This window comes from Anolis carolinensis, chromosome 1, assembly GCF_035594765.1.
Source record: "Anolis carolinensis isolate JA03-04 chromosome 1, rAnoCar3.1.pri, whole genome shotgun sequence".
In the NCBI taxonomy this organism is placed as follows: domain Eukaryota; kingdom Metazoa; phylum Chordata; class Lepidosauria; order Squamata; family Dactyloidae; genus Anolis; species Anolis carolinensis.
Window position 1 is genome coordinate 350,381,103 of NC_085841.1, and position 19,181 is coordinate 350,400,283.

The following is a 19,181-nucleotide window of genomic DNA, read 5'->3' on the forward strand; positions in this document are numbered from 1 at the left end:
AATGTTTTCAATATATCATGATATTTTGGTGCTAAATTCGTAATTACTACATAGCATTAATGTGTAATGAACTACTTTTTCTGTCAAATGTGTTGTATAATATGTTTTGGTGCTTAATTTGTAAAATTATAACCTATTTTGATGTTTAATAGGCTTTTTCTTAATCTCTCCTTATTATCCAACATATTCACATCTAACATTCTGCCGGCCCGTTTATGTTGGATAAGTGAGACTCTACTGTAGTTGTGTCAAACTGCATGAATTCTGCAGTTGAGATGCACCCAAGCTCTCAACAGGACTAGCCTTCAGAGTCCCTGGCTGGGGAGGAGGGCTTTGGGGAGTGGGAGACCCTCTCAAGGGTTGGGGCTGAGAAAGCGGCGAACTGGCGACCCTCCTCACTCCTTTTTGGCACCGCAGCCGGGAAATTCCGTGGCGCAACACTCTCCGCGGGTTGTGTCCTTCGAGGCGGAGTTTCCAAAAGAGGCAACGCCGAGGGAGGCGGGCAGGCGGGGCTGCTCTCCTCCTTCCTGCTATATATCCTCCAGGTCATCGTCCCCGGGAGAAATAAGAAGCCGGGACCCAGCCGAGGAGCCTGCCAACCCCGAGCCGCTCTCCGCCGGACCCTGTAAGTCCTTCCTTGCCTTCACCAACTCTTCCTCCTCCTTTGCCGCGTCCATCCTTTCCTGCCTCTCCAAAAGATCCTTCAGCTCTTCTTTCTCTCTCCACGCTTTCCCCGGAAGATGCTCATAGAATCATAGAATCATAGAATAGTAGAGTTGGAAGAGACCTCATGGACCATCCAGTCCAACCCCCTGCCAAGAAGCAGGAAATCGCATTCAAAGCACCCCCGACAGATGGCCACCCAGCCTCTGTTTAAAAGTCTCCAAAGCTCTATGGCTGGATCTACAACAGACATGGGCAAACTTGGGCCCTCCAGGCAGGCTGTTAGGAATTGTGGGAGTTGAAGTCCAAAACACCCGGAGGGCCCAAGTTTGGCCATGCCTGTTTGAAAGGAATTTCATGCCCTTCCAACATTATGATATACAGTAGAATCTCGCTTACCCAACATTCACTTATCCAACGTTCTGTATTATCCAACGCAGCTGGCCTTTTAGTAGTCAATGTTTTTGCAGTCAATTTTTCAATACATTGTGAAGTTTTGGTGCTAAATTCGTAAATACAGTAATTAAGGTAAAAAGGTAAAGGTTTTCCCCTGCCGTTAAGTCCAGTCATGCCCGACTCTGGGGGTTGGTGCTCATCTCCATTTCTAAGCTGAAGAGCCGGCGTTGTCCGTAGACACCTCCAAGGTCATGTGGCCGGCATGACTGCATGGATCGCCGTTACCTTCCCACCGGAGCGGTACCTATTGATCTACTCACATTTGCATGTTTTCGAACTGCTAGGTTGGCAGGAGCTGGGGCTAACAGCGGGCGCTCATTCCGCTCCCGGGATTTGAACCTGGGACCTTTCAGTCTGCAAGTTCAGCAGCTCAGCACTTTAACACACTGCGCCACCACCAGGGGCCCCAATACAGTAATTACAACATAATAATCACTGTGTATTGAACTGCTTTTTCTGTCCATTTGTTGTAAAACATGATGTTTTGGTGCTTAATTTGTAAAATCATAATGTAATTTGATGTTTAATAGGCTTTTCCTTAATTCCTCCTTATTATCCAACATTTTCGCTTATCCAACGTTCTGCCGGCCCGTTTATGTTGAATAAGTGAGACTCCACTGTAATAGTAGTGTGTCTAAAGGTTGAATGAATGGAGTTGTACTGCACTTAGAACTGCGATGGCTCAGTGCTATGGAGTCCTCTGGGTTGGAGTTTCATAAGGCCTTTATATTGGACATAAAGGTAAAGGTAGAGGTTTCCCCTGACATTAAGTCTACTCATATCTGACTCTGGGGGTTGGTGCTCATCTCAATTTCTAAGCCGAAGAGCCGGTGTTGTCTGTAGACACCTCCAAGGTCATGTGGCCGGCATGACTGCATGGGGCGCCGTTACTTTCTTGCAGAAGCAGTACCTATTGATCTTTTCACATTTGCATGTTTTCAAACTGCTAATTTCGCAGAAGCTGGGGCTAATAGCTTAAGCTCACTCCGCTCCCCAGATTCAGTCAGCAAGTTCAGCAGTTCAGTGGTTTAACCCACTGTGCCACCGGGGGCTCCTGATTGGACATAACCTATTGGAAATAACTGCACCCAGACTCTGGGCACATATCCTTTCGGCAAATGTGAATCTTCATGAATATGTGGAGACCACCTTTTGAAAAACACTAGTCAAGAAAAGCATGACCTTGTTAGAAGTCAACTCTTTGAACAAGTGATAGTCACAAGCATTCATGTAATGGCACACAGGTAACTCAGCTGTTAACAGTGGTTCTCAAACTGTGGGTCTCCACATGTTTTGGCCTTCAACTCCCAGTAATCCTAACAGCTGGTAAACTGTCTGGGATTTCTGGGAGTTGTGGGCCAAAACACCTGGGAACCCACAGGTTGAGAACCACTGTGTTAGAAGAACCATGTCTTTGAACTGCCCAGGGACAAAGACATGCTTCTACAAATATATATTTGGTTAGCAGAGGATGGTTGTTTCTTTAAAGTTGAAATTGTAGCTGCATTTGCCCAAAACATATACATTGCCTTTAAAAAAATTTAGTTTGAAATATGCACTCGGAGATAAAAGATCATGACTTGGTATTTTATTTGGTTTTAATCTGTTTAATTGATTGATATGTGTTTTAATAGCTCATGTTTAGATTGTTGATATTTTGTTGAGATGTATTTTAATGTTTATAAGCTGCCTTGAGTCCCTTCTGGGGTAGAGAAAGGTGGGATAGAAATGAGATAAATTAAATAAATAAATACATAAATAAATAACAGAGTCTTCTTTGAAAAATAGCATAGCTTGTTTATTCATAAACATCTTGTACTAATTCAGCATCCAGACACATTTCTTATTGAAGTTCAGTTACAGATAGGATGTAGCTTTTCTCTGTGTGTTGGGTACACAGGGTATCATTATTAATCAGTAATCCATAGTATTTAGATATATTTTTATTCAATGAAGTTCATAAGCATACATGCATCCACCTCCACTTAGGTTTAAAGTGACCTGCTAACATTGAGATCCATAATCACACTGAATACAAAATGGAGTCCTGAGTCTGAACATGCTCAGTACAATCTCATGTCTGTAATCCCTCCCAAATCAAAGAGGTACAATCAAACAGGCAAATCGATATAGGTTAGCAAAAATATACATCAACAAACAAATAGTGAGAGGCTTGGGAGGTTGCTATTTCCAACACTAGAGTCCTATTGCCTCACCAAACTAAAAACCCCAAGATGCCATCGCACTGAGCCATCACAGTTAAAAGTGGTGTCAAATAGCATTCATTCTATGGCGTAGAGGCACCTTTATACTGAGATACATCTCTTTGGCATTTCCTGGAGCATTTTGGAGAAAGCTACTGCAACTTTTCGTTCACTGTTTGCCTTCCCCTCGACATCCCTATCCTTTCACCAATTCCTCCTGCTTTGAGATGCTCAGACTTTTCCCAACTTTTTAAGCCAAACAAACAACAAATTTCAACCCCAGGAGAAGGAAAGAAAATGCAGAGAGAGATTCAAAAGACATAGCTGGGTTGGTAAGCTAAAGAGCAGCGGTGGAACAGTGAGTTAAACCCTTGTGCAGGTTGGGCTGCTGACCCAAAGGTCAGGTTACTGACCTGATGTTTGTCGGTTCAAATCTGGGAGACAGGATGAGCTCCGATGGCCAATTCTCTCACAACAGAACCAACTTGCAGTATGTTCTCAAGTTTCTTTCCAAGAAGATCTTGTGGCTACCCCTCCTGTCACTGCAAACTGCTGCAGCATCTTTCAGCTTGTGGCTTCTTCCTCATTGAAAACCTTTGCTATCTTGACCACACTGTAATGTTGCTTAGACATTTGTCATGATGTTCATCTGTGAAATATCAGAGGCTATATCCATTGTGGTGGAATGGTTTGAGTGTTGGACTTGAACACTAGGAGACCAAGGTTCAAATTTCCCTTCAGGCATGAAAACCCATTGATTAATCTTGGGCAAGTCACATGCTCTCACCCTCAGAGGAAGGCAAATCTTCCTCTGAACAAATTCTACCAAGGAAACCCCATGATAGGTTGACTTTAGCTGCCGTAAGTCAGAAATGACTGTAAGGCATACTACAACAACAGCATCCATGCACCAGGACTAAGACTCTATCGCAGGGGTCCCCAAACTAAGGCCCGGGGGCCGGATGCGGCCCACCGAAGCCATTTATCCAGCCCCCACGGCACAAGGGCTGAGAGGGGTTGGGCTAAATTAATAATAATAATTATTATTAATAATAATAATCATAATAATAACATTAAGGCCGGGTGGCCATCTGTCAGGGGTGCTTTGCTTGTGCTTTCGGTGCACAAAGGCAGAAGGGGATTGGACTCAATGGCTCAAAGGGTCTCTTCCAACCCTCTTTATTATTATTATTATTATTTATTTATTTGTTTATTTATTAACATTGAGGCTGGGTGGCCATCTGTCAGAGGTGCTTTGCTTGTGCTTTTGGTCCGCAGAGGCAGAAGGGGGTTGGACAAAATGGCCAAAGGGGTCTCTTCCAACCCGCTTTATTATTATTATTGCTGTTGTTGTTATTATTATTATTATTATTATTATTATTATTAACATTGAGGCTGGGTGGCTATCTGTCAGGGGTGCTTTGCTAGTGCTTTCGGTGCACAAAGGCAGAAGGGGATTGGACTCAATGGCTCAAAGGGTCTCTTCCAACCCTCTTTATTATTATTATTATTTATTTATTTATTTGTTTATTTATTAACATTGAGGCTGGGTGGCCATCTGTCAGAGGTGCTTTGCTTGTGCTTTTGGTCCGCAGAGCAGAAGGGGGTTGGACAAAATGGCCAAAGGGGTCTCTTCCAACCCGCTTTATTATTATTATTGCTGTTGTTGGTGTTGTTGTTATTATTATTATTATTAACATTAAGGCTGGGTGGCCATCTGTCAGGGGTGCTTTGCTTGTGCTTTCGGTGCACAAAGGCAGAAGGGGATTGGACTCAATGGCTCAAAGGGTCTCTTCCAACCCTCTTTATTATTATTTATTTATTTATTTATTAACATTGAGGCTGGGTGGCCATCTGTCAGAGGTGCTTTGCTTGTGCTTTCGGTGCACAAAGGCAGAAGGGGATTGGACTCAATGGCCCAAAGGGTCTCTTCCAACCCTCTTTTTATTATTATTGCTGTTTTTATTATTATTATTTATTATTATTATTATTATTATTATTATTGCTCGGTGGCCAACTATAGTCCGGCCCTCCAATGGTCCAAAGGATTGTGAACTGGCCCCCTGTTTAAAAAGTTTGGGGACCCCTGCTCTATCGTCCCCAGCTGGCATTGCTTCCTTGGGCTGACTGGCATGATGGGAGCTATTCTTCCTTTATTTACACTTTCCTTTCATCCCAGGATCAGGTTCAAGAGATATTTACAAATGTAAGCCGGTAGAATTATATAAATAAGGATATAACAGGCTAAACTGTCATTGAAATAGAACTATGTGACAAAATTTGATTTTTTTTCTGTTCCTGGTTTGAAAGTATTATTTCCTGTTTAATTGTGCAGTACATACTTTGAAAGCAGTTGTTATACTCCAGAAACTTCATTTTTGTGGCTGCCACAAACTATTTTGAATTGGTTGAGGCTCTATGAGATATTCATTGAAAAACAGTATCAAAATATGCTGTGGGATGTTTAGCACAAAGTTTTTGCAGTTTAATAAACTTTTTCCATTTTTTAATGATAGAACGAATTAGGAAATGACATTAATAACATAAGAACAAAAATCGTGTTAACAGTATAACATTTAAAAATTAAAGCATACAGTATATTTTGTAGCTCAGCTGTTGCTGTCTAATACTATCTGTAGAGCTAGGTTTAGGGAAGGAGGCAGAGAAGAAAGGATGGGGAGGGTATCTCTTTCAGATGGAGTCTCCTCTGATCTTCCAATCTTATTATTTTCTACCGACTGCCCTGTAAGAAAGCACACCTCAAAAAAATGGTTTAAGTAAGTTAATCAAGATGGTTTAAGTAAATTACTCAGTTGCTGAAGGAGTCTTGAGAAAGAACAAATTCTCTGGAATATTGCTTGGGGGAGAAATCTGCTCAGAACTTGTTCTTTCGCCCATATTAAGTTCAGACACGGCTTGAGAAACGTCAACTGCAGACACAGATAAATATGCAAAGCAAAGGCAGCATCTATTGTGGCCAATGTGTGTGTTTGCTAAGTTGTGTTTGTTTGGGATGCAGTTGGAAACAAAATGTGCAGTTGGGAAGTGGGAGAAAAACAAGCCAAATTAATAGTGTGTATGAGGCATTTAAGTGACAGCTTTTGTCAGTGGTGGGGGAAAAAGAGGAGCCCGGTTTTGGAGAGGTACCAGTTTTTTCACTGCTAATTCAATGAGGCAGGAGGAATGGCTCTTAGACTGGTTTAAACGTTATACAGTAGAGTCTCACTTATCCAACACTCACTTATCCAACGTTCTGGATTATCCAACGCATTTTTGTAGTCAGTGTTTTCAATACATCGTGATATTTTAGTGCTAAATTCGTAAATACAATAATGACTACATAGCATTACTGTGCATTGAACTACTTTTTCTGTCAAATTTGTTGTATAACATAATGTTTTGGTGCTTAATTTGTAAAATCATAACCTAATTTGACGTTTAATTGGCTTTTCCTTAATCTCTCCTTATTATCCAACATATTTGCTTATCCAACATTCTGCCGGCCCGTTTACGTTGGATAAGCGAGATTCCACTGTACAAGCAGCATTTACACCAGGCATGGGCAAACTTTGGTCCTCCAGGTGTTTTGGACTTCAACTCCCACAATCCTGCTTAAGCAGCTGAGGGGGAAAAGGAAAGGGCCTGAGGCTGTTAGGGATTGTGGGAGTTGAAGTCCAAAACACCCGGAGGACCAAAGTTTGCCCATGCCTGATCTACATTGTAGAATCAATGCAGTTTGCATTATAAACCAAAGCGATTTCTAACTCAAACTGTACCTACACTACAGAAATAATACAGTCTGACACCACTTTAACTGCAATGGCTTAGTGCCATAGAATTATGGGAGTTGTAGTTCTACTTGACCTATAGCCTTCTTTGCCAGATTGTCTTACTAAACTATAAATCCCATAATTCTGTAACATTGAGCCATGGCTGTTAAAGTGGTGCCAGACTGTATTACTTCTGTAGTGTAGGTACAGTTTAAGTTAGAAATTGCTTTATTGTATAAGCTTTTGAAATGTTCTGTTAGTTTTGGCAGAGTTGTTAGTGAATTGCTGCTGTAAAGTAGATAAGAGCTACTAATTCCTGTTGAGAATCTGGCAATAGTGGAGGATGAAAGCAAGGCGCAAAACACACTTTGTGTTCATTTGGCATTGTTTTTACATTACCGGAATTTACACAGTGGGAATATCTGCTTTGAAAAAATCTGTTAACTGGCACCTATTGGGGCTGGTGAAATGGAGCATGGGGTCACCATAGGAGGACAACTATAGGTGCATCTCCTTCCAAAAGAAAAGCATGGGTATATATAAAAATGGTGGATGTCAGATTCTGGTCCTCCAGATATTTTGGACTTTAGGTCCCAGAAATCCCAAGCAATATGGCTGGTATTTTCGAAATCTGGGAATGGAGATCCCAAATGTCTGGAGTACCAGAGTTAGAAAAACCACTGTTTCAAAGGAGCTACATCAAGGCCTGAGAGGAGAGATAGGAGGTACATTGCTATGTTTATACAGGCCGTCTCCAATTCACAAACATCCAAATTACCGTATAAAGACTCCCAGTTAAGAAAGGGGGTGAGACATCAGGAAATGACATAAATCTACCCCTAAAAAGGAAAATTCACTCCTGTAAGAGTTATTATAGAGAAAAGGTGTCTCCACTGAAGCTTTCTCACCAATCCTTGTTTCCACAACAAGACAAATTTTTCAAAATCCCATTTTCACAGGGACAGAAAGTGAAGTGGAATCTTCTAAATGGGTACAGTCAGCAAAACAAATGTCTTGAAAGTGTTAACCCTTCCAATACGTCTGTGCGTTGCCCACTAAACATTAAAAATTTGAAGCATAAGAAGCCTTCAGTAAACCACAGTATATGAAGCATTATCTTTGGATAATACTGCACAATTATAACACTTTGATAATACAGTAGAGTCTCGCTTATCCAACGTAAATGGGCCGGCAGAATGTTGGATAAGCAAATATGTTGCATAATAAGGAGAGATTAAGGAAAAGCCTATTAAACATCAAATTAGGTTATGATTTTACAAATTAAGCACCAAAACATGTTATACAACAAATTTGACAGAAAAAGTAGTTCAATACACAGTAATGTTATGTAGTAATTACTGAATTTATAAATTTAGCACCAAAATATCACGATGTATTGAAAACATTGACTACAAAAATGCGTTGGATAATCCAGAATGTTGGATAAGCGAGTTTTGGATAAGTGAGATTCTACTGTACTTTATCTTACTGTGCACGTCGGAACTCTTTTCGGAAGTGCTGGACATCCGAATAACTTCCAAGTTCCAATGACATCTGCACTTTTTGCACAATCCTACTGGCTAGGATTGCTGAGATTTGCAATCGAACGAAAGCTAGAGCACAACATGATTCCCATCTTTGAAGTATCTCATGGGACAGCTGGTGTTTTAACATATGGAGGAGAGTGCATGATTTGTTTATATTGGAACAGGAGAATTTATAGAGCAGAATTCATTGTGTTGTCAGTGACACTGGATAATAGGACATTCCTACCTTCAATGATTGTGGTGGTGGCTCATTCAGAAAAAAAAAAGACCACATCAGACTTCTGCGTCTCAAATGAGCCAATAGTTTAATTGTTCTGCTCCCAAATTTAAAAAGAGCCCCAAGCAAAACAAAACCAAGATAAAATAAACACTGCCTCCAGCGGATACCACAGGGGTCCTGATTACTGTAATCTTGTAAGACATTTATTTTGATATTATGTGGATAATGTCACAGGGTTAGATCAACAAATTTCCAGTTTGGAATTTCTACCCAGAGTATAATTGCTTAGTATTGTCTAGGGCATGTTTGGGTTTTAATGTGTAGAGCTGAATCCCTTGCAGCCTCTCATACACTTTTAATGTGATTATACATTAAAGCAGGAGAGCTTTTCTTACAAACAATAACAAGCGCTTTTGAGTCTCTTGCATCACCCCATATCCAATCTGTCTGACCGCCAAAATAAAGTGTAACACATTAAAGCCTTATAAAAATATTGCCTTATACTGTTTGAGGGGTTCTAAGAGCTATAGTTCAAAGAAGTAATTTTTCCCAAGTTCTGGCTCCAAGATATTTCGGGTGATAGAATCATAGAATTGGAAGGGAGTTGAAGGGTCATCCTGTCTAATCCCAAACCATGCAGGAAGACACAATTAAAGCAGTCCTGACAGCTGGTCATCCGCCTTATGTTCAAATTCTTCCAAAAAAGGAGAGTCGTTCATACTCCAAGGCAGTGAGTTCCACTTTCAAACAGTTCTTGTTAAGTTCTTCCTGATGTTTAGGTGGAATCTCTTTTTCTGTCATTCGAATCTGTTACTCAGTGTCTTAAGTCTTTGAACCAACAGAAAACAAGCTTTTTCCACCTCCAATATGGCATCCTTTCAAATATTTAAACATGGCTTTTATATCACCTCTTAACTTTCTCTTGTCCAGGCTAAACGCATCAGCTCCCTAAGCCACTCCTCATAAAGCATGCCTTCCAGACCTTTGACCAGTTTGGCTGCCCTTCTCTGAACATGTTCCAGCTTGTTAATATCCTAAAAGGTGTTATAACTGATATGTACAGTACACGGGGGCCGGCATAGTGGAGTGGATTGGGTTTTGGATTCCAACTCTGGGAGACCAGGGTTTGAATCCCTACCATAGAAATCCATCCTTGGGAAATCACACTCTCATCTAGCCTCTTGCCACAAGGCCTCTATGAAAGCATTCAGAGTCACTTTTGAAAACACATAACAAATCAAATGCAAAGTAGGAATCATTACTAATGATGCAAAATGCCTCTGCATCATGAACTCTGAAGAAATAGTATGGGGAATAAAGCACACAACATGTTGTGTCTTGTATTGCAGCATTTGTCCCTAGGATCAAGCAACTCTCCTGGATTTTGAAACTGAAAGGGAAGTTTGTTGGGGGAGAGAGGGTGACTCGGCAGGAGAAATTCTGTTTTAACCGACTGTAAAATCTTTTACTGCATCCTGTAATTCCAGGCAGCAAAACCTTGTTGCTACATGCCACGTACCATATATATTCAAGTATAAATTGACTTCATACATAACTCGAGTACAGGTTTTTGGGGCAAAATTTTGGTTTTCTACATGACGCAGTGGGTTAAATCACTGAGCAGCTGAATTTGCTGACCAAAAGGTTGGTGGTTTGAATCCGGGGAACAGGGTGAGCTCCCACTGTTAACTCCAGCTTCTGCCAACCTAGCAGTTTGAAAACATGCAAATGTGGGTATATCAATAGGTACTGCTCTGGTGGGAAGGTAACGGCACTCCATGCAGTCATGCCGACCACATGACCTTGGAGGTGTCTACGAAAACACCGGCTCTTCGACTTAGAAATGGAGATGAGCACCAACCCCCAGAATCGGACTCGACTAGACTTAATGTCAGAGCAAAACCTGTACCTTTACTTACACGATCCATGGATAAGTTGATAATTCTATGGAGAAGAGAAAGCAGCAATGTCATTTCAGAAAACCAAATTCCCTTTGCCTCCACTGCCACTTCTCCATCCAGGCATTTTAAAAGACCACAAGTGGTGCCATAGCAGAGGAAGAAGAGAAAATTGATGCTTGTTTTAGGTTCTCTTCAGATGGACTAACCACTCTGGTCAGAGAAGGAGGTGGTTCCTTTACTGATAAGATTTAAGATACACTACTCACATTGATCCATTGATAAGTCAAACCATGTTTTCTGTGTTGCTTTTTAACTAAAATCTCTATACTTATACATGAGTATATTGGGTAATTAAAAATCCTAGTAATGTCAATGCTATACAGAAGAAAAAGTACATTAGAACAGCAAATATGTATATATGGATTTCTTTTGTTCAGTTAACATGGGAGAAGAGAAGGAAAGAACTGACTGGCAGTGAAATTGTTGTGAACTACTCTTCTGTTTCTGAGGAGGAGGTAGAACAGGAGGCTGAAAAGGCAACACTTGGGGATTTGAGGAGGAAGGAGAAGACGAGGAAGACACACAACAAATCCCTACATTTTTAGATTGGTGAAGGGCAAAATAAGAAATGAGAAAGTCAGCTAGAATCACAGCAAAAATGCTGAGCAATCAGACCTCATCCAGAAACATCTGTGCTGGGAGCTCAGAGCTATAAATTAGCAGTGAAACCAGTAGTCAGTGCTGGCAGCAACTGACCTACTTGGTGTGTTTGTGTTCCAGTCTCCGTGCTACAGCGTTGGCTTTGCAAAAGACTTCTTGCCAAAGACTCTTTTTCCTGTATACTGCAAGCTTCTTTTGCCAAAGACTCTTTGTTCCTGTCTGCTGTGAAGACTTGTTGCCAAAGACTTTTGTTTCACATCTGCTATAAGGCCTTGCATTGCTTTTGAACTCTACTTTCTGTTTCCTTTACTGCTATTTGCATTATTATTATTATTATTATTATTATTATTATTATTATTATTATGCTGAAGTAATTTTTGGGTTATTTTTGCTCGTGTTCTACGGCTGTTTCTAGAGCAAACCAGGACAGAAATGTGCTGCCTCAAAATGTGGTGGAGTTTCCTTCTCTGGAGGTTTCTAAGCAGAGTCTGGATGGCTATCTGCAGGGGATGCTTTGATTATGTGTTCCTGCATGGTAGAATGAGTTGGAGTAGATGGCCCTTGCGGTCTCTTCCAACTCTATCATTCTAAGCTTCCTCTGGTAATAGAATTGGTCTCAATGTTGAATTGAAGGTGCTTACAACAACAACAATACTTGAATATTGTGAGAACTGAGCTAATTGTATGTCTAAGACCACTGAAGACTGTAAAAACAGAAGAATACAACATAAGCCAAGTCATTGTCTACCCCGACCCTAATGCTTTACACAGGAATCTTGCAATTACAGTCTCCTAAGAGATAGCCAGCCAATATTTTCTCAAATGCTTCCAGTTAAGAAGAGGGAGCCAGCCACTTCCCAAGGCAGCCTTCTCCACTGTTAACTAGATCTTTACCATTAAGAGGTTTCTTACACTGTCTAGGCAAAATCTGCTTTTGTACTTTGAACTCAGTTTGCAGCAGCTGAATAAAGGATGATGTGAGGAAAGTGGGAGGAAGAGAGAGAAATTGGAACACTTTAAAAGAAGCTGAGAGAGTAGGGGTGACAGATGACGAACTGTGATTGTCTCAGCTAATTCAGACCACTTCAAAATGCAATTGAATCATTTACTGAGATTATGAGTGCAAGTTTAACACACTTCAGATTAACCAGATTAATTGGAAAACAATTATGACACTAAGCAGTTCAAATAAATTATAAATTTAGAGCACCTGATTTAATTTTAAATAATTCAGCATAAACCTTTAAAATAGAAGGTCTCCCATCTTACAGTGTTTTAAAGTTTGAAAAAATACTGCTTTTTCACCATGCAGAGCACAAACAGAAAGGAGGGGAAGCTCTTAAATGTAAAAAATATCCAAAACTAAAGCAAAGCACCTTCCAAAGGCACAATCCAGTTAGAACTAACCGTAGTCGTGTCCCATCGGTTGTAATGAAACTGGATTATACTGTTTCAATATTTCTGGTTAAACCAGATCAATAGGATTGTTTGAAATGTCATCGCAAAGGACAGAGTATGATGCAGAAACGTTGGGAAATCTTTCCCACAGCTCAGCATATTTGGTTATGATGTAACTGGGTGCAGATACCAAGGTCAAATATATATCCCTGGGGAAAATCCTCTCTTGTGTCAAGAAATAGATTTTAAAATATACTGGTTGAAAAGTCCCCTCAAACTATGTTTGTAAAATAAGCAGCTGATTTAAAGCTTTTGGAAATGTTCAGTTCCTACTCCCCAAGCTTTTATATGTAAACAACTAGAAATATGTGTTCCCTTTCCTAAACTTTGAGTTTTAATTTATTGTTTGTTGTATTGATCTGTATTCTCATGTAGCCCTTGAAGAATGTCAGTATTACAAGGGCCAAAACTCACTGATCTTTTAATCAAACAAGATAACCAGAAATGTTTAAATAATAAAAATCAACCATAACTAAGCACATGAACACCTGTTTCTTCTTTTGCCAGCAGATTCTATACATCAGCTATGGGCAAACTTGGGCCCTCCAGGTGTTTTGGACTTCAACTCCCACAATTCCTAACAGCCTCAGACCCCTTCCTTTTCCCCCTCAGCCGCTTAAGCGGCTGAGGGGGGAAAGGAAAGGGCCTGAGGCTATTAGGAATTGTGGGAATTGAAGTCCAAAACATCTGGAGGGCCAGTTTGCCCATACCTGCTATACATGCTTTCCAGTACCAATCTGTGGTTTCTTCATTTGCTCAAACCTGAATTTCAGTCGAGACCAATGGACAATTCCTATGCCATGGCTAATGTCAATAGAATAATACAGCTTTTAGTCCTTAACCTGACTTTACTTCACACAAAGCAAAGTCGGAGGAAGATACTCCAGAGTGTGCAGGCAGCTTCAGAGTGTCCTTAGGGCATCTAGCTGGTTGGATTCGGTCTGTTTTAGTTTGATCCATTGTCCATGCAGATCACCCTGCATTGGGTTAGCCTCATATTGATCCTGCTAATACATTTCCAACCTTTTTTTGACCAGAGCCCACTTGAACAGGGCCCATTTTGACCAGGGACCACTTGACCAGGGACCACTCTCCAACATTAGTACCAAAAGGGTTACGAATCAGTTTTTGGTCAAATTTAAATTTGGTTTGGTTATTTGGGGTGCTGATTCAGAAAATTGCATTGGATAGATCACATCAGCTCGAGTTTCTGATACAGAACATATGTCATCCAGTAGTCGCCACCTGCTCGCTCACAGAAAATCATATTTAATAATCTAGAACTGATGTGGTCTATCCAATGCAATGGTCAGCTCTGCGGAAAGGAGTGGAAATTAAATAAATAAATAAAGAGAAAGGTTTGCAAACGGAATTTTTGTTCACATAAAGCACTGCTGGGCCATGGCCCACAGGTTGAGATCCACTGTGCTAATCCTTGCTGGCCATGGTGTTTCTAGAAGATCTTGGCTGTTAAGATCTCATCTGCTGAGCCCATTTTTTGATGTCTGTGTGATCAGCAGGAAAAATGGGGCCATTCCATCTTGTATGCTGATTACATAGGTGCCCCATTATGCCAACAGGCATGCCTGCAGTGGTCAGGCTCTTGCTTGAAGCTCTGTGGCTGCGGTGACCCAGAGTACAAGGGCGTAGGCCAGTGGTCCCGATGCTCTCTTGACCTGGCTAGATCAGCTGGACATCGACACAGCATCATGGAGGGTCTGGCCCAATCATGGTTAATTTGGGGCCAATCAGGAGCATAATGCTCCAGACTAGCCTCAAATTAAGTGACTGATGTAATAGAGATGGCTTGTGACTTGCCAAAGCTGAGTCAGTATTTGAGCCCTTGCTTCCCAGAGTCCTAGGGTGATCTACACTGTAAAATTAATGCAGTTTGACACCACTTTAACTCCCGGGGCTCAGTGTTGTGGAAACTTGGAAGTTGTAGTTGGGTGAGATACCAATGCTCTTTGGCAGAGAAGGCTGAAGGCATTGAAAAACTCTAAATCCCATGATTACATAAAATTGATTCATGATAATTAAAGTGGTGTCAAACTGTTTTAATGCTCCAATATAGATGAAACCTTAGTCGAACACTGTTTCCTCTCATTGCCTTATTTACGCTCTAAAAGTCAATATATAGTGAATAGGTTTTTTCATTGCAAAAATGTCTGTTACCTAACTTTGCTTTGCAAATATGAAAGGTGATCATTATCTCAGGTCCTTTTTGTATTTTTATTATCCCCGTGTCGGCTGATTTCCATCCCACAGTGCTCTCACTATCCCAACCCAACCAACCCAAGTATCCCAACCCAACCAACCCAACTAAAGCAAGACTATGCATATTTGATGAAATGGTTGGTTGCAGTCCATGAAAGTTTATGCCTAACAAAGCTTGTTAGGATTTAAAATGTCAAAAAACATTTTGTTGCTTCAGTAACAACTGAGTGACATGGCGCCTCCGCATTTGCTTGGAATTTAATACAAGCCTTTGTTGTGGGGAGGTTCCTGTTCTTAGTCTGTATCTTAGGACTGCTGTGACTATCGCAAATTTATACATTTAGTATGAACAATAACTGAAGAAATATGTGAGATGCCATTGAGAGACAATCAGCTTCTTCCAATGATTTAAACCAGCATTTCCTACTTCTTGACATGGTTTAAAATAGAGTTAAAGTGTTGTGATTTAAATCAACTCACGCTGTTTTCCAAGGATGTGTGCACTGCCTAGCCCTCTAAAATTAAACACCCAATATGAAATACTCGGATAACGTTTCTCCAAAAGTGTGTGATGTGGGAATTCTGGCTTGGAGACTGAGAAAAGACACACTTCATCCCTTGCCCATAAATCTTCAGTAACATTTTGAACTTCGGAAAAATATAGAACTATTGTTTGAGAAGTGCAATTAGTATGACATTAAGAGATGTATTCTTCCCCTGGGACCCATGACTATCAAGATTTCCTGTTTCCTTGTAACTCTTGAAATAAACAAGAGTGTGTTTTTTCCCTCCCTACACACGCAAAGTATTATCCCAAGACAAGTCTAATGACAACTCTGTTGGCGAGGCTGCCTTTACCCACATGTCTCTGAATCATTTATTAGTTTCCCCCCCTCACTGGGAAAGTTCAAAATAGGCTCCGCCAATAAATCTGTGACCAAAGTTCAGTTGACACCAACAAAGACCGTTCTTTGAACAGAATGGACAAAATCCTCTCTCTCCTTCCAAACAGACTACTGAATTTTGGTTGCAAATTAAAGAAAACTAATGTTTCCTGGTTGTTTTAAGACTGGGGGTTGCTTCCACCCAACCATTTAATCCAATCCAGGCTGTGGTTCACAGGAATCCAATTCAATTTGGAATGCCTATGCAGACACCTCAAAACCAGCTGCAAACAACCAATTTGTATATTGGTGTTCTATATCAAAAAGGTATCCTTCTATCAATAGTAATAATTAGTACCCTCTTAAAGGAAAATATCCTTGCTTTGGTATTGTGTATTTGTGGAACGTTTTCTCCTCTTTGGCTGTTCAGTTATATATCTTTCTGCTTACTTAGTGCAAATCCTTCTTCATTTGATTTGCAGGATCAGAGAAAGGAAATGATGAAAGCAATGCCTTTTTTCTATAGCCCTCCTCCAAAATCTGACAAAAACAAAGATACCAGGAGCAAAGCATCAACATCATCTGAATCAGAGCTTGACTCTGTGTCACTTGAATCTTCCACAGACGACTCTCCGCACAAAGGAAATATGACATCTGGAAACCAGGGACGGGATTCGGAAGAGTTTGAGGTGTCTCCCCTGGAAATCAGTGGAATGAAAAAGAAGCATAAAGGACTCCGGAAAAAACTTGTTAATGCTCTGTTTGATATGACTGGAATGAAAAGCAGAGAAAAACCCAAATTTAAGGAACCTCAGAAGGAAGAGAGCCAGTCCATTACAGGTATGGAGAAAAAACAGCTTTTCCTGGATAAATTTGTCCACTAGCTGAAATTCAAAAACAAATCTTAGAATCATCCATTTATAGAAAGTGTTGATTAAAGAGAATTTTGTCTGACTCAGAACTATGAATATAATTCTTCACTCAGTTTCTTCTGGAAGGAATAAGAACTTTTAGCAAGTTTCTTCCTGTTGCAAGAAAGTCTTTGAAAAACCACACCTTTGATGCTATTCACAATTCAGGATGTATTCTGTGAAAAGTTTACATGTGGTTATTTTGCACAGAAAACTAGATATACAGAAATCTTATTTCTTGCACCAAAGTCTTGTTTCCTGCCCAGAGATTGTTGTTTTCTATGTAAATTAGCCTGTACAAATTTTGTACAGAATAAATCCAGAATTACAGAATTTTCTGCACAGGATATATGTCTGCAAATTTTACACAGAATAAATCTGAAACTGAAATTGTTTTTCGCAGTCCAGTATTCTTCTCAGTTTACATTACTCAATAATAAAAAAGATGCTTTTTGACAATTTCCCAAATATTTTTTTAATATTCTTTACATCCCCAATCAAATGGAAAGTTAATTTGGGAGCTTTTATGCTTTGCCTACAATTCCTAGTATATCTACTAGTCATGTTGGCAGGTGGATTCTAAGAATTGTAGCCCAAGAATGTTTCTAAGCTCTGTTCTGACCATCTGCTTCCAGTTGGAGATCCCTTGTAAGGGAGACTCTCCCATCCAAACTAGGTAGGTGGTTCAGTTGTAAAACTATTCTTATTACCAAGAACTTTAGCTTCATATTCATTCTAGGTTTTACTTTTTTATTTTTAATCAAAGTGCTGAACCAATTTTAGATATGGGGTTGCTTATTCAAAGTTCAGACCAAGACCTGAGCATGTTCACCACCCAGTTAACATGGACGCCACTAGCCACTACTGCTTGTGCCCACCTTAAATTCCTTTCCCAAGCTTTGCAGTGCATATAATAATATAAATAAATATATTAGGTTGATAACTGAAGTTAACAGAATTCTTTCACCTTTCAATGCTAGACTTTCCAATGCATTGCTTTTTAAAGATCTAAATAATAATAATAATAATAATAATAATAATAATAATAATAATAATAATAATAATATTTATTTATTTATTTATTTATTTACAGCATTTATATTCCGCCCTTCTCACCCCGAAGGGGACTCAGGGCGGATCACATTACACATATAGGCAAACATTCAATGCCTTTTAACATAGAACAAAGACAAGACAAACATGGCTCCGAGCGGGCCTCGAACTCATGACCTCCTGGTCAGATTGATTCATTGCAGTGATTTATTGCAGCTGCTCTCCAGCCTGTGCCACAGCCCGAGCCTTTATTTTTGTACCTGCCTTTATTTTATTTTAATACCTTTATTTTTGTACCTGCCTCCATCTCCAAGAAGGGACTTGGGACAGCTTACATGGGGACAAGTCATAGAATCATAGAATCATAGAATCATAGAATAGTAGAGTTGGAAGAGACCACATGGGCCATCCAGTCCAACCCCCTGCTAAGAAGCAGGAAATCGCATTCAAAGCACCCCCGACAGATGGCCATCCAGCCTCTGCTTAAAAGCCTCCAAAGAAGGAGCCTCTACCACGGCCCCGGGGAGAGAGTTCCACTGTCGAACAGCCCTCACAGTGAGGAAGTTCTTCCTGATGTTCAGGTGGAATCTCCTTTCCTGTAGTTTGAAGCCATTGTTCCGTGTCCTAGTCTGCAGGGCAGCAGAAAACAAGCTTGCTCCCTCCTCCCTATGACTTCCCTTCACGTATTTGTACATGGCTCTCATGTCTCCTCTCAGCCTTCTCTTCTGCAGGCTAAACATGCCCAGCTCTTTAAGCCGCTCCTCATAGGGCTTGTTCTCCAGACCCTTAATCATTTTAGTCGCCCTCCTCTGGACGCTTTCCAGCTTGTCAACATCTCCCTTCAACTGTGGTGCCCAAAATTGGACACAGTATTCCAGGTGTGGTCTGACCAAGGCAGAATAGAGGGGGAGCATAACTTCCCTGGATCTAGATGCTATACCCCTATTGATGCAGGCCAGAATCCCATTGGCTTTTTTAGCAGCTGCATCACATTGTTGGCTCATGTTTAACTTGTTGTCCACAAGGACTCCAAGGTCTTTTTTGCACACACTGCTGTCAAGCCAGGCGTCCCCCATTCTGTATCTTTGATTTCCATTTTTTCTGCCGAAGTGAAGTATCTTGCATTTGTCCCTGTTGAACTTCATTTTGTTAGTTTTGGCCCATCTCTCTAGTCTGTCAAGATCGTTTTGAATTCTGCTCCTGTCTTCTGGAGTGTTAGCTATCCCTCCCAGTTTTG

The 19,181-nt window shown here is 40.6% G+C and overlaps 1 protein-coding gene across 3 annotated transcripts in view; it reads left to right on the top strand.

Moving 5' to 3' along the window:
- Window positions 1-482: 482 nt before the first annotated feature.
- Window positions 483-19,181, top strand: part of tnfaip2 (TNF alpha induced protein 2) — a 39,811-nt gene continuing 21,112 nt past the window's right edge. The window contains exons 1-2 of one of the 3 annotated variants that reach the window (XM_062968516.1): window positions 483-625; window positions 16,463-16,820. In XM_062968516.1, coding sequence (XP_062824586.1) covers window positions 16,478-16,820 — 343 coding nt within the window. In that variant the 5' untranslated portion in view covers window positions 483-625; window positions 16,463-16,477. Of the gene's footprint in view, window positions 626-15,255; window positions 16,308-16,462; window positions 16,821-19,181 lie in introns of those variants that run through there. The other 2 variants (XM_062968517.1, XM_008115738.2) reach the window with 2 other exon arrangements.